The 14929-nt window shown below is 51.6% G+C and overlaps 1 protein-coding gene across 31 annotated transcripts in view; it reads right to left on the reverse strand.

Moving 5' to 3' along the window:
• PSD3 (pleckstrin and Sec7 domain containing 3) overlaps window positions 1-14929 on the reverse strand; it is a 540565-nt gene that overhangs the window by 50845 nt on the left and 474791 nt on the right. For 17 of the 31 annotated variants that reach the window (XM_081521119.1, XM_081521121.1, XM_081521125.1 and 14 more), the window contains one exon: window positions 12636-14866. The exons of 5 other annotated variants lie outside the window; for them this stretch is intronic. In XM_081521119.1, the coding sequence (XP_081377245.1) occupies window positions 14654-14866 (213 nt within the window). In that variant the 3' untranslated portion in view covers window positions 12636-14653. Of the gene's footprint in view, window positions 1-12635; window positions 14867-14929 lie in introns of those variants that run through there. 9 more of the 31 variants (XR_014062404.1, XR_014062405.1, XR_014062403.1 and 6 more) reach the window with 1 other exon arrangement.

The raw sequence follows: 14929 nt of genomic DNA on the forward strand, positions 1-14929 counted from the left end.
TCTCAGGCTCCGAGCTCAAGCTCTTGACCCCCGCGCCATGTCACTCTGTTCTCGGTGGAGATGGTTTCTGACCCAGCAGTGTGGGAGTCATCCGCGCATGGGCTCCAGCTCGGAGTGAACCTTCACTGCCTGCTCTGTGAAGAAGCTTTCTTTGCAGGTGGCACGAAGCTTTGTCCGTGGAGGAGCTGGAGGAAGATGAGAACGAACCCTTTCTGGATCCACGCGATCCTTTCTGGATTCCGCAGGCCGGGCGCACGCGCTGTCCCAGCGCCCGCCTCCTATGGCTGGAACCCCCGCCAGCTCCCGGTTCCCGCGGAAGCCTGGCTCGGGGGGTGGATGCATTGGCCCCTGCAGGACGGGTGGCTCGTCAGTGTCGGCTCTTACAGCCACGGTGGTCACAGTACGCAGTGGGCAGCAGCTTCTTCGAGAATCCCCTTGGGCCATTTGCCCCATGAGACACTCTCCCTGGCTCGTCCAAAGGACAGATGTCCAGCACGTTCTAGAGACGCAAGTCCAGGAGTTTCCAAGGGCGCAGAGCAGACCACTGTATCTCCCTAAGGTCTGGATTTAAATCCCGGGGGAGAGAAGGACTCCTCCCCGGGTGCCCTTCCTCAGCCTTAGGGTAGTGGCTGCACCTTGCCTCTGCTACTTTTATTTTCTTTTGAGCTTTCCTTATCTTTTCCGTGTTATTCCAACCTTCTGTTACAGTTAGTCATTTTCTAATCTACATTCTCCCTGATGGAATTACTATATGGTTTCTCTCTTGATTGAACCCTAACTGATACAATAATTAGCCTTGTGGCTCTGGGCATGGACCTTTGGGTTCACAACCTGGTTCCATCACTTAAGTGTGACCTGGGGCAAGTCATTTGTCAGGGTTAAATAAAATAATGCATCTGAATGTTTGGCACAGATTGTTTCCAACAAACGCTAGTTTTCACCATTGTTACTTGCACCATTATTTTATCCAACAAGCTTACTGAGCCTCAGAAGTTGAGACTGAAAGCACCTGTTAGGTAAATGGGCATCCAGGCAGATACAACTGTCTAGTTATAGAATCGAGTAGGGCTTTGAGGGGAATATGCTGCCTGGGATGCTGGATGCTTTCAGTTCAGTTCAGTCGCCCAGTCGTGTCTGCCTCTTTGTGACCCCATTGACTGTAGTCCTCCAGGCTCCTCTGTCCATGGGGTTCTCTAGGCAAGAATACTGGAGTGGGTTGCCATTTCCTCCTCCAGGGGATCGTCCCAACCCAGGGATCAAACCAGAGTCTACCGTGTCTCCTGCATTGGATTCTTTACCACTGAGCCTCTGGGGAAGCCTCCTGTCCGTGGGCATATCCCTTATTATGGGGGTAGAGCCTGTTTGGAAATCTTGGGGTCATCTACAGGTTGTCATCGGGCAGCTACAGATTGCCCAGCAGCCAACCTCTTCATGGAGTAAACTCTAAATCAGGGCTGCAGTGGGCAGTCTTGTTTCCAGGTCTCCCAGGGGACAAACAGGAAGGAAACCCAGGCTGCCATCCCATCACCTTGCTTTTAACAGCTCTAGGGGAGCAGGGAGAGGAATTAAGACCCTGATTTCAAAGGAAGAAGCCAAAACAAAAATTCAGCACAGACTTGCTCTTTGGGTTGAACCATACACTCTTTTAATTAATTCTTAACTTTCAATTAGCTCCCTGTCATACTTTTTATTATTTTTATTGGAATTTTTCTCTGAAGCTATTCAGCAGAACTGTCTTAAATATACAGGTTAAAGTAATACTTGACTGTTTGTTTGTGGGTATTATTGGCAGTGAAAATGAAAGTCGCTCAGTTGTGTCTGACTTTTTGTGACCCCATGGACTATATAGTCCATGGAATTCTCCAGGCCAGAATACTGGAGTGGGTAGCCTTTCCCTTCTCCAGGGGATCTTCCCAACCCAGGGATTGAACCCATGTCTCCGGCAGAGCAGCTGCCGGCTGCTGAGCCACAAAGGAAGCCCAAGAATACTGGAGTGGGTTGCCTATCTGTTCTCCAGTGGATCTTCCCGACCCAGGGATCGAACCCACGTCTCCCACAGTGCAGGAGGATTCTTTACCAGCTGAGCTACCAGGGAAGCGCTATTATTGTCAGAAGAAAAAATATTTATTGGGTAAATGAATCACTTCTGGGTGGTTGGTGTGCTGGAGACTTGACCTGTAAATGAGTTTTCATTGATCCGCTATCACGTGCTGTGTGAACGTGTGGAAAAATCTCAACTTAATATGAGTCTAGAGCAGTGCTGTCCAATAGATGACGGAAATGTTGAGACATGTATGTCATGCAGCTAAGAAACAGGATTTCTAATTGCATTTAACTTGAATTTAATTCATCACATGTGATTAGTGGCCACCACATCAGGAGCCACTCTTCTAAAGGATGGAGACATAACACATGCGTGCTAAACGACACTTGCTGACCTCTACATGCAGGCTGGGGGTCGTCTAAGCAGCCCTCTCAAAAATTCTAAGAGTTACAAGACAAAATCAGCACACAGTGGAGGAACCAAGATATATGCTAAAACATAACTGTCCCTGGGCCAGTTTCTCAAGGTCATACATCTAGTGAGTGGCAGAGGAGGGCATCCAAGGGACTTCCCAGGTGGCTCAGTGCTAAAGAATCTGCCTGCAATGCAGGAAATGTGGATTCGATCCCTGGGTCGGAAAAATCCCCTGGAGAAGGAAATGGCAACCCACTCCAGTCTTCTTGCCTGGAGAATCCCATGGAAAGAGGAGCCTGGTGGGCTATATAGCCCATGGGGTTGCAAAAGTCAGACATGACTTAACAACTAAACAACAACAACAACAACCAAGGGAGTTAAAGCTCCTCTGGACCTCAGAATCCCTGTTGGTATCCGTATAAGAGCAGGGGTCTTGTGAGGCACTGCCCAGGGTAGCGTCCACCTCTGACCCTGTGGTTATGCTGGCGAGATGGCCCCTTAGTGGGGAGAAGTGCTGAAAATGACCTGGGCCTGAGGCCATGGCCGAGAACACCTAAGGGCACCCACTGCCTCTCTCTTTGAGTCCATCTGACATGTAGTTACTCATTAAACAGCTGCTCGGGATGCCAGGTTCATGGCCAGCACCTGGCAGGCAGCTGAGCAAGGTACAGCTTCCTGCTCCTGAGGAACAAAGTGCAGGGAGGGTTATAATCCGGCTCCAGAGCAGATCCGCGAGTGAGGAAGCCCTGTCTCCACACCAGCGACATTTCCAGCCGTGGGGTTCATCTTCACTCACGCAGTGCCTGCGCACTCGGCTTTACGCCTCTGACCTTCATGAGCTTGGTCAGTGTGAACGAGTTTCCACAAGTCAGTTAACTCAAAGATAATGGCGAGATCCTGTTTTGGGCCAAGAAAGGGTAAATTCCATGAGGAAATGCTACCCAGACGGACTCCCTGGATAGGGCTGCCAAGATAAAAAACAGGATGCTGAGGTCTATTTGTTGTTGTTCAATCGCTCAGTCGTGTCTGACTCTCTCTGACCCCACGGGTGCAGCACTCCGGGCTCCTCTGTCCTCCACTGTCTCCTGGAGTTTGCTCAAATTCATGTCCACACAGTCAGTGACACTATCCGACCCTCTCATCCTCTGCCCCTGCCCCCTTCTCCTTTTGCCCTCAATCTTTCCCAGCATCAGGGTTTTTTCCAACTTCAATTTCTGGTAAACAATCAATACATTTTACAGCTTAAGTATGTCCCAAATACTGCATGGGACATGCTAACACCCCAAAAGTATCACTATTTATCTGCAAGTCGTATATCATCGGGCATTCTCTATTCTATCCGGCAACCGCACCCCGGGGGGGATGAAGGGTCCCCCGACGAAGCCCTCTTCCAGGCCACACGCCTCTCAAGGATGCTGGTGGCACAGCCAGAACCCTGTCCTGGCTGAGGTGGGGCTAACTCTAGTCCATGCAGGAGGGGCCGGTGGTCCTGACAGGTCGAGTGGGAAAGGGGACTGACAGAGGGACAGGGAGGCCCGGCTCAGGTCGGTGCGGGCCTCAGGCTGGGTCTGAGGCCGCCAGCGCTGAGAAGGGCCCTCGCCCACCTCCAAGGGGCCCCCTGACGGCTGGCACACCTTTCCCTTCGCGGGGGTGCAGCCCGGCGGCCTCCCTTCTCAGGGGGGAAGGGGAAGAGGGTGCGCGGACCAGGCCGCACTCCATGAGCAGGCTGCGGCTGACCGCCGGGCCCGGGGGAGCGGGGCCTGCGCAGCCTGGTGGGTGACCGCGACGGCGGTCCTCGGGGCCGGCCTCTGGGCTCGGCCGGGCGCTGAGTTCCGGGGTGGCCTCAGGGCTGGCAGGCCCCAGCGCACGCCGAGCCCGGGGACCCCCGGGCCTGGAGGGTCGGAGCCCAGGCTTGTTCGCGCGGCCGGGCCGGCAAGGCGGTTCTCAAGCCGGCTGTGCGGCACCATCGGGGCGCCTGGGGCCTCGCGGTGGCGGAGCTGGGCGCCAGGTGGGCCCTCGTCCCCTGGACAGCGGCGCTCGGCCCCCAGCCCGGGGGGACGGAAGGAGGGCGGGCCTCGGGTGTCTGAGCGCGGGGATTCGGAACAACGGTGTTAAGTCTCTGGCCGCTACGGGCCGGCCTCTGCGGGCAGTTCTCTCGGGCCCCAGTGCCTCCCGCGACCCCCCAGGCCACCTCCCCACTCACCTGAGGGCTGAGGACCAGTCCATCACGGCAGCTTTGCGTGGAAAGCTCTCTCTGGGTGCGCAGTTGGGTTTCCTCCCGGAGGCTCACTCACCAGCCCTGGACACCGCTCTCTGCAGGTTGCTACAGCCTGGTGCTCCTTTCTCTCCTAAGTGCGCCTCACTTAAACGCTGTAAACCAGCGGCCTGGTCTGCCCGGCCGGCCGCCCGCAGCTCGTCCGCGTCCCCGGCTCCTCTCGCTTCACTGTTCATGCTTCTGCCCTCCCGCCTGATGCATTTACACCCTTTCTTTTGCGGCGACCGCTCCCAAGTCTCAGGGCAGTTTCTGCTGTGCTGCCTCCCGGTTAGGGCAGCGTCTTAGGAACCACGCTGTCTCCTCACAGGGTGCCCGGGAGACAGGACCTCAAGACCCCCAGACCCAGGCTCTAGCACCCAGTTTGCTGGGACGGAGGCTGCAGGCTTCCTTTCCCTGGTGTTTCTACAGGAGGCAACACCAGGGTCTATCTTGACCTTGTACAATTTTTTTTTAATAACTTCAGTGTAAGATCTTACATTGGAAGGACTGATGCTGAAGCTGAAACTTCAATACTTTGACCACCTGATGCGAAGAGCTGACTCATTTGAAAAGACCCTGATGCTGGGAAACATTGAAGGCAGGAGGAGAAGGGGACGACAGAGGATGAGATGGTTGGATGGCATCAGCAACTCAATGGAAGTGGGTTTGGTTTGACTCCAGGAGTTGGTGATGGACAGGGAGGCCTGGTGTGCTGCGGTTCATTGGGCCAAAAAGAGTCGGACACGACTGAGTGACTGAACTGAACTGAACTGAAGATCTTACAGTCTTACATTCTACATAGTACATCTTCCCCATTTCCCTGCCTGGTGAGATTTTTTTTTGAATTCTGTCATTTAGTATAATCATTCTCTCCCAGCCTTAAGACACACACATTTTAAATAAACTTGCCTTTTGTAGCTTTTGTCAAGTTATTCATTAAAATGCTGAACAGATGGGGCAAAAAGGCAGGCTTTGCAGCCGGACCCCCCAGGTGCTCTTGTCTTTAATTAGCACCATTCAAGTGACGACACCAGCGGTACTAAGGTCCGGATCAGACTTCTCCATTTTGCCCAGACATATTTCATTAAAGACCCTGTTAAATTCTTTGTTAGGGCTCAGATATTCTGCCTACTGTATTCTTCTAATCTGTCTAATCGTATTAATACAAAATCCGAAATGAATCTGTCTGAAGTGGTTTGTTCTTGGCAAATCCTGTTGGCATCCAAGAACTGCTGCTTCCTTACCACTCTGAAGGCACTGCAGAGTTAAAGTCCAGCTCACTGCCCAGGGCACCCAGAGCTCAGGCTGGGCTCCAGCAGGAAAGACGTCTGGGGCTGCCTTGCATACTTCCTGCTGCTCATGGGTGCTCAATAAAGGCTGACTCAGCAGTCTCTCTGGACAGGCCCACAGTGCGGAAGAGACTTAATCCAGAGATGTTTTTAGAGTTGTTGCTTTTTTCATTATAATATCTTAACTGGCCCTGCATTATAGTTTCCTCTCATATATGTTCATCTTTCAAAAGTGAGCTCTCTAGTTCCTTTGGTTCTAACATAATTGTGCAATAACCAGAATATGACAAGATACACAAAACCCCTACCTCCAGAAGACACCCAGCTGGGCAATGAGGATTCTTGCCTTGTCTTGGATTTTTAAAAATCAAGATATCATCAACATACAACGTGTTACTTTCATGTGTACGATATGACTCAGTATTTGTACATGAGGATTCACATTTGGAGGAATTTCGGTGGCAGCCAAGGCCCTCTCCCGCCCCCAGCCATCCATCCCTCTGAGATTCACTCCTCCTATATTTCTAATATTCAGAAGTGATTGGGGTGGAATTTTATTTTTCTCATTCTCCAAGTCAACAGATGTTATTTTGGGCATAGGTAGGCTCCCATACCCACATGCACATCTGAGCCTCTTGCCTGGGAGGCTGACAGTCACCTCCTGGCCCCTCGGCCTTGATGAGAAGTGCTGGCGTGAGAGGGAGGACATGCGCATTCTTGAAATTACTTCAGAAAGCTTCATCCTGCCCTCCTCAGAGCCCCTGATGAAGGCAGCAGCCTTCTCAGCACACTTTCACAGAGCCCAGCGGAGGCGTGGCAGGGTGAACAGTCTACCCCTCCAGCCAGCTACCCAGGCCAAAGCTCTCGCTGTGGGGTTGTGGTTGGCTTTTCATGTGACGGGGTGTGTTGTGTTGTGTTAGTTGTTAGAGTTATTATTCTAGCTGCTTACTGAATAAGCAAATAACATTCCTCCAAAATGACTGAAATTGGTTGGATTTATTTCTTTCTAAAGTTTGTACATTTACATATATCATATACATATTTGAAATCCTTCACTATTTTGCATGATTTCTATTACATAAAAACCATTTAAATGCAATAAATTTTGTTGTTGTAAAACAACAAATTATCTCCAACTTATAAAAACACAGGAACAGTTGTATTCATGAACATTTACACAGGAGAGAAATGTACTCTATACATCACAGCTTCTATACACATCAGGTGACTCACTGGTCTGCATGGGTTAGCTTTACCTCAACAACAGTGAAATAGGGCAATATTTATATACAACTACTTTAATAAAAAATAAACCGATTGTAAAATGTAAACTTAATTTTCAAAATATTCTTCCAACACTTTAACAATATCCACATAAATCACTGTTCCCCTCAAAAGGTGACCAGTACAAACGCTGTGCTTCTCGGGGAGACGGCGTTTCTCGAGTCTAGTGGGCGACCAGGAACAGGTTTCCTACAAGGGTCGGTACCGCGAGCTCACCCGAGTCTGCCGGCGTGACAGTCTGGCCACTGAAAAGGAGTGGGCTGCTATCTGATCACGACTTTTCACAACGTGCAGGGACCTATGGCACCAGGACCGCAGTGAAGCTGAAGGGACTGGGGTGGAAACCTTGACGGTAAAGGGAGGATCTGAGCCCCAGCAAACACAGCCCAGTTCATAGGCTGGCAAAGTTCAAGGCTCGTTTCATGTGGTAAAGGCTGCACACCACCGCCCTTCTGCCTGCCCTACAGGAAGCAGGGCTGCGGTATCAGCTCTCCGCTTCTGTCAATTCCGCTCTGGAAACAGGCTCCGAGAACCCAGGCAGAAGAGAACGCGGGACGACTGTGCTGGGGCCTTTGCCTGGCAGCTCTCACGGGGCCCCGGCGGGACCTGCCACAGAGGGCTCCCTCCCTTGACCCCTCCACGGAAACGAAACCTTATCCGCTTCCAGAAATCCAGGTGCAAAGGCAAAGATATCATCCATCCCTGGTTACAGGCCAAAGTGCCACCTTGTTTCTTGCCAAGACAAAGGACATGGTCTTGGCTTCGGATACGTGTCACCGCGGGGACTCGGGCACCCTCGGCGGGGTCAGCTGGGAGGACAGCTGGGTCCCCGCAGCCCAGGAAGGCGCCCGTGGACCAGCCCTGGGCTCCGAGAAGCCCTTCTTTGCCGAGAGTCACCTGCCAGCCTCCGCGGGGTCCGAGCAGGAGCCGAGGCCCCAGTGGTACCTGAACCGAGCTTGTGCCAGGGGCTCCCGGGGAAACTCCAGAATTCCCCCTAGTAACCAACATTTTCAGGAATTGACACTAAGGTGCTCTTTTTTATAACACTGTTGGTGAAAGCTGAGCCTCCAGCCTGCAAAGGGAAACCCGTCACAGCCAGGCTCCTCCCCTGTCCAGCCCCTCCTCCCAGCTCAGGGGTGGCGGAGGGTTGTGCTCCTCCCCGTGACCCCCTCACAAAGGAACCAGTGACAGAGCAGCCGCCCGACCACCCAGGACGCTGGGGAGCGAGGGGCCCCCACCTGCCAGCCAGCCCCTCCCCGCACAGTGTCTCTCCAAGTCCTGCCTGCCTTGGGGGGCCTGCAGGCCGTGGCCACCTCGGTCCATACCTGAAGCAACACTCCGGCGCTCTGCCTCTTGAGTTTACATGACTCGGGATACTCATTGTGTACACGTGTGCAAGCGTGTGTACACATGCCGGAGGCCCCTGTGTACCAGAGCCCTCAGGGCAGAGGACAGGCCACAGCGGGTCTCCCCCAGGCAGAGGCCTGCGGCTCACACCTTCCCCTTTAACTCTTGTTCCTACAGCTTAGAAAAGTATCCTAAGGGCATTAGAGTCAATGTGCATACATATTCTCCACGCAGGAGATGTTATTATCCATGCCAAAGGGTTACCTGACTTTATATTAAAAGTCCCAACAGTTCAGATGACTAAGACCCCACATTAAAATTTTAAAGTTTGCTACTCCTTTTTGTATGTGGTTTCTGAATTAAAGGGATGCTTCTGCAAATCACTGTAGTTCTCAGGAGGAAACACACTCTAGTGGAACAGAGACCCTGCAGGGATGCAGAGCCAGTGCCCCACACGTCAAAGACAGATGAGGAAATAGGATACAACTGCAAAAATAGTTTGAGACTACAGAGTTAATTAAGAAAACAACTCAAGTGTAACCACCACCACTGCAGTCCGGGCTGAGGCTGAGCTTTTCAGCCCACGGCTCCCACGCTCTGAATCGGACCCGCGGGACGACAGGCAAGCGTGTGTAGACAAATGCACTGCACTCAACCACTCACTCACACACACTCAGTTTTGCTTTAAATTACACCAACATGCTGGTTAATAAAGTTTTACTCTCTAGTGATCTATTTATATATCGTTAAGATAAGCAGTAAGCTCAGACAACTAAGGCCAGCGGCTCTTCTTTGGGGAGAGGCAGGAAAAGAGACCTAAGTATAAAAATATTAAAGTTTTAACCTGGTCCACAGTCTGTCCTGACATTCTTTTACCTGTGACTTGACGCTTAGCTGGTGCAACCGCAGACCCGGAGGGCAGTCCTGGGTCTCGGGAAGCCTGACCTACTGCAGGGTTGGTGATGTTCTTCAAGGTGAAGAGGGTGAGGACACAGGGCTAGGAGGGTGGTTTGAGCTGCTGTAAAATAGTCACAGGTATGTGAATGATATGCCGGGCACTTAGCTAATTCCTCTGAAAGCTCTATTTTTCTGGACTAATTACAACAATAAAGAACGTGTGCTGTCAAGCATCACATTTTGTAATAAGCCCCAAATTGTCAGTTTGACTTTAAGTGCTCTTAATACTGAAGTTGCTAAGACTTCACAGGTTGCCTGTGGTTTTTTTGTTTTTTCTTTCTCGCTGTATATTTCAAATTATAATGAGCTACCCCCACCCCAGTATTGTACACAGTACACTGAAATAGTTTAACAAAGTTAGTTCAGAGTCCTTTTCGCTCTGGTGAGTCAAAGCTCAAAGATGAAATTTTCTAGCATAAAATCTTATTATTAAAAAAAATTAATCAAAATATCATTTGAATTTAAGTTTAATAAAACAGTACCACTATATAGACTCTCAAAAAACTGCATTATATATTCAATCCTATGAGGTTTTTACTTGCTTTTCATATCACACTGGTTAAGGACAAAAATAAATTTGATGTACATACACTGTATACTGATGTACATTCTACACATTGATACATATAGGTACGTACAACTATAAATACCCACAATTACGACACTGGCGGGTGACAGGAAGCATGTCTGACATACTATTAATATAAACATTCTCCAAAAGCCTGCGACACAACAGAGGTGCATGTAAATCACAGAGGATGAGCCAAAGAGACCTAAGAAACCTACCGTATATACAACTACTTGGCCTGTGGTATTGCCGGGCCGTTGCAGTCAAGTCCACAGCCTGCCCTGAAGAGCCACGTCTTTCCTGACTCTCCCTCGCTCTCTGAAGACGCCCTCCCTGCGGGCCCTGGCCGCTCACGGTCCCAGGCAGAGGCTGCCCACTTGGGCTGTGGGTCCTCTGGGCACAGGAGGAAAACGGCAACGGCTCTGGACCTCAGTCCTTTGAGTGAGACGCTGGTGAGAGAGCAGAGCCCCCCTCACGGCCGTGGGGTTGTTCCACAGTGTGAACCGCTCACCTCGGAGGGCCTCCGGGTGACTGCCCGGGGCGGACTGCTGGCCTGGGAGACAGACAGCCAGAGAGCCTTGGAACCGGGAAGGCGCGGAGGCCCGTCTCCTTACAACGCTGACTGATCTTCTGTCAGAGGAACCCAGACGCTCCGAGAAGAAGAGCGGGTGCTAGTTAAGGCCCAGTCACCCTCGTCATTAGCCAGGCTCGACGCTGAGCAAGTCCTCGCTGCCACTCTGGTTCCCGCTTAACAGCGCTAATGTTACAACTGCAAAGACTCTGTCGGTTGAAAAGCGAGCGGATCAGAGGCTGTCCGCTGGTGCAGCTGAGGAAGCTGACTCCCCCGACCGCTGAGCCCCAGCCGGGTCCCCAAGAAGCTCCACCATGGAGCTCTGGACCCTCAAGGCTGAGAAATGCCCTGTGAACTCAGGCTTAAGAAAGCTTAACGGGTGACTACAAGGAAAAACACCAAAAGAATCCAATTCCAGTGACCTACTAACTAAACCCAAGCAAGTGTTCTAAGTAAGACCATGGGGAAGCTTCTCGAAGGTCAACTTTTCCCCAGCTGTCCACGGTTAGGGGTGAAGGCAGGAAAGAGGTGCAGTGCACGGCCAAAGCCAGCCCCGCCTGACGTGAGCGTGCCTCCCTCGTCTCTGTGGCGGGAGGGGAGCGGGCAGGCCAGGGCCAGCAGGAGGAGCCTTCTCTGCTCGGCAGGGCCCCCCTCTCCAGGCTCGGGGGGCCCTGCTTTGGCCACAGGGTGAAACACACCCTCTGGAGACTGAGCCTCGGTTGGCCTTGGGGAGCCGGCTGGATTTTCTCTCCCAGAATCAACCCCTTCACTGCCCTCTGACCAGGAAACATGCCTCGTGTTCGGAACGAGGGTTACAGCTGGAGAAGCACAGAGGGCCGTTCACAGTCGCCATCCTCTTTAGCTGAGAGCAACAGAAAAGGTCCACAGGGCTGCAGGCCCCCAGGCGCCTCTCCGCACGCTGGTTTTACTGAGGTTAATTAGACGCACAGAGGGGTTGCTTGGTCTAATCAGGTGTTACTAAGAGTCAGCAGATGATGGTTTTAAAAAAACGCATACTTCAAATGATGTCTACGGCTGGCAATAAAATAAGGACCCTGTACCCTAGTAACTAAGTCTTGATTGCTAAAGAGAATTCCTGGCCCTTCCCTGGAAATGTCAACACATGAGGTGGGGGTACACCCTGAGACAGCCGCTTCTAAAATAGGCAATTCTGCCACACGACTGTCACCAAGGTATACTGATGACTCTCAAGGTTTTCTAGACTAAAAGCTGATATGAGGTGTATTTCTGTAAAGGGGACCTGTTAGATGGAGGGTGACCTCAAGGCTCTGGTGCTGAGGGACTGGGGGATGGGTCAGGGCTGGGGGCAGGACCTTCAGGAGGGAAGGCAGGCCCCCTGTACCGTGAATGGGGAGCCGCGAGGGGCAAGGTCTTCAGTGTCCCCTGACTGGACACCCAGGGAAGCAGAGCTCGCAGAGGAGTCACAGCTGGCTAGGGGCAAGGCTCGCAGCGTCCCGTCTCAGGAGAGGCCCTGCCTCCCACAGGACAAGCTCCTGGCCTGCGAGGGGCCCTGCGCCAGACAGTCCAGAGGCCTCAGGGCGGGTGGGGGGCGGCTCTCAGCTCTTGACCGAGCGACGGCAGTCTGGGATCCTAGCCCACAACATGACCTCTGCAGTTGTCTCCTGGGACAGACTGTGGGAACACAGCATATACAGCAGCTTGCAAAGCGCCCCCTCAGCCATCTCTCCATCAGCACGTCCAGGAGCTCTGGAGACGCCATCAGCGAATCACGCAGTGAGCGCCGATGCTGACCAGGATTTCAGAGCCGCGATGCTGCCTAAACGGCGCAGAAAGTACCATTCCACGTCCGGTACAGACTCTAAGGGACACACACGGAGACACTCGACACACACAGACACACACAGACTGGGAGCACACACATTCAAGCCAGTCAAGGATGTTTATTTTTCTTCAGTTATTGAAGAGATGACGTGGTCTCAGTACCTCTCTCCCCTCTGCTTAGGATAAAGATCTAGGCAGAAAACACACACACCTGTGATTCTGATTCTCAGAAGAAACACTGTTTCCTTGCAGAAATCGGTGCATTCAGTCAGAAGCACTACAAAGAAAGAATCAGGCACACGGGGCATGTTGGTAACCACCCTGTTTGTTTCTAGGTCTTGAAACAAATTCAGTTACTGCCTTTGCCTAAACAAGACAGAGGGTTAGAGGGAGCTTTTCAAAGACGTGGCAAAAATGCCACAAAGCCAGCAGCTATAACCTTGGAGAGGGGTTTCTCTCCTGGGCACCAGCAGACATGGGCATCTCTACAGCCGACGGAAGTGCGAATAAATAGTCCTGTGTAAACGCTGGTGCCTCAGGACAAGATACCGCTAGAAACTACAGGGTTCAAAAGTGGGTTTTCTCTGATTCCCTGGAACTGTGCTATCTGCGCAGAGTCCCTGAATCTTTGGTCATAGTACCTTAACTAGTAAACTAAGTACAACCAGAGCAAATGTCTGCGGGAGAGAGAAGAATATTCAAGGTGATTCTACTAGCTATGAAGTTGTGGAGATTCTAGGTTTAAGGATCGCCAAGTTTTCAAGTTTCGAAATCAGAAACTTCTAACTCAGAGTGGGCTCGCTTTTCATCCCTCTCTCCTCCTCAATAACATACTGTTCTGTTTATCGCCCTGATCGTCAAAGGGACTGTCCCTGGAACAAGCTTATGACTGTTCCAAGCAGAGGCGAAAAAACGATTTAGAATCAAGGATTTACTCTGGGGACGGTTCAGAGCAGAGGGCAAAGCGGTGGTCACAGGGGCAGAGGCAAGACCAGACCAGGGGATGCTGCGTTCAACAGCAGGAGACAGTCCTCGACTCTGCAACCATAATTCCTTCAGATTTTATTCCTTTCAGATTTAACTATGGAGAATCAACATCCTATTGCCAAGGAACTCTAGGGAAAAACTACGTTTTCCTTTCTTATTATGCTTTGATTAACGAGAGAAGAGTTCTATTTTGATATTATTTTGTTAGGAAGACCCCAAATTCTTACAACCAGGAGATAATGCCGTGCTCATGTATATAAAAGAATTGAATTCCCGGCTGGCAGGCTGTCCATCGCAGATGGCTCTGGATCCCTCGTCTGGACCCTGCGGGAGTGAGGTAACAATTTCCTGCGGACCAAACACACGCCTGCTGCTGCAGCCCCCAGAGTCCGTTGTCGCCACTGAGACGCTGTGTTTGGACAACACAATGGACCTGCGGCCGTCTTGCCTCAGCCTCTGAGACTCCACTTCCCTCCTCCTTGCTGGGCTGAAATGGAATCCACACTTTCAGCGAGCTAGTGTGCTTCCTGCATTCCCCGTCCTGAGGCCCTCGCCCTCTGCCCTCCGTCCGGCCGGACTCAACACCAAGTGCTCAGAGGCCCCGGGGTCACAGGGCAGCGGCGCCTCCTTCGTCAGTAACTCTTAAGCGAACTTGTGAGCGTGATTCCGCCTCTGTGACTGGGCAAGGTTTCCCAAGGAAAGGCTCCTACCAACTCTGGCTAGAATTTTCTAAACTACAAAGTTTGTCCAGTTAAGTGTTTCACAATGGATTCAATGTTTAACCTTAAAAAAAAAAAAAAAAGTGTAACAGCTGATCTGAGAATACACAGAAGAACTGAGCCGAGTGCAAACGAGAAAGCGGAGAGTGACGCACAATCCGTTCTGAGGTCGCGCTCCCCCCCGACAAAAGGTGCCTTGGTCATCAGGCAGCAGAAGTCATCAAAGCAAAGAAATCAAGAGCAAAGAGATGACCTGTACAGAAACTAACAAAAATATACAATGGGAAAGGTTACTAATGCACCATTTAGTCACAGACATTTTTTTTTTTTTAAAATATATTCACGGATTTACCAGAAAGATCTTGAAAACCTCTTGTTTTGCTCCACGACCAGCACTTCCTGGCCACAGGTGGATCCTAAGTAACTTTTTGCTTAATGCTCGGCGTTTCAGGTCGGTGGTCCTTCCTCTCTGACACGTTGCGCTTGACCTTGGCAGTGACCGGAGACGTGTCTGGGTTCAGCGAGGGGCTGGAGTGCGACTTCTTCAGGCCCGCGGGGCCCCCCCCGCCGCTCAGGAGCTCCAGGCCCCCCTCCTTCAGGAGGCGGACGTACATCTCGTAGCGGGTTTTCTGCGGGGAGTCAGAGAAGAGGGGTCAGGACACTGTCACAGCGCAAGGCACCAGCCAGCCCGT

The sequence above is a fragment of the Giraffa tippelskirchi genome, chromosome 8, assembly GCF_054371585.1.
Source record: "Giraffa tippelskirchi isolate mGirTip1 chromosome 8, T2T-mGirTip1v1.2.pri, whole genome shotgun sequence".
NCBI classification, from domain to species: domain Eukaryota; kingdom Metazoa; phylum Chordata; class Mammalia; order Artiodactyla; family Giraffidae; genus Giraffa; species Giraffa tippelskirchi.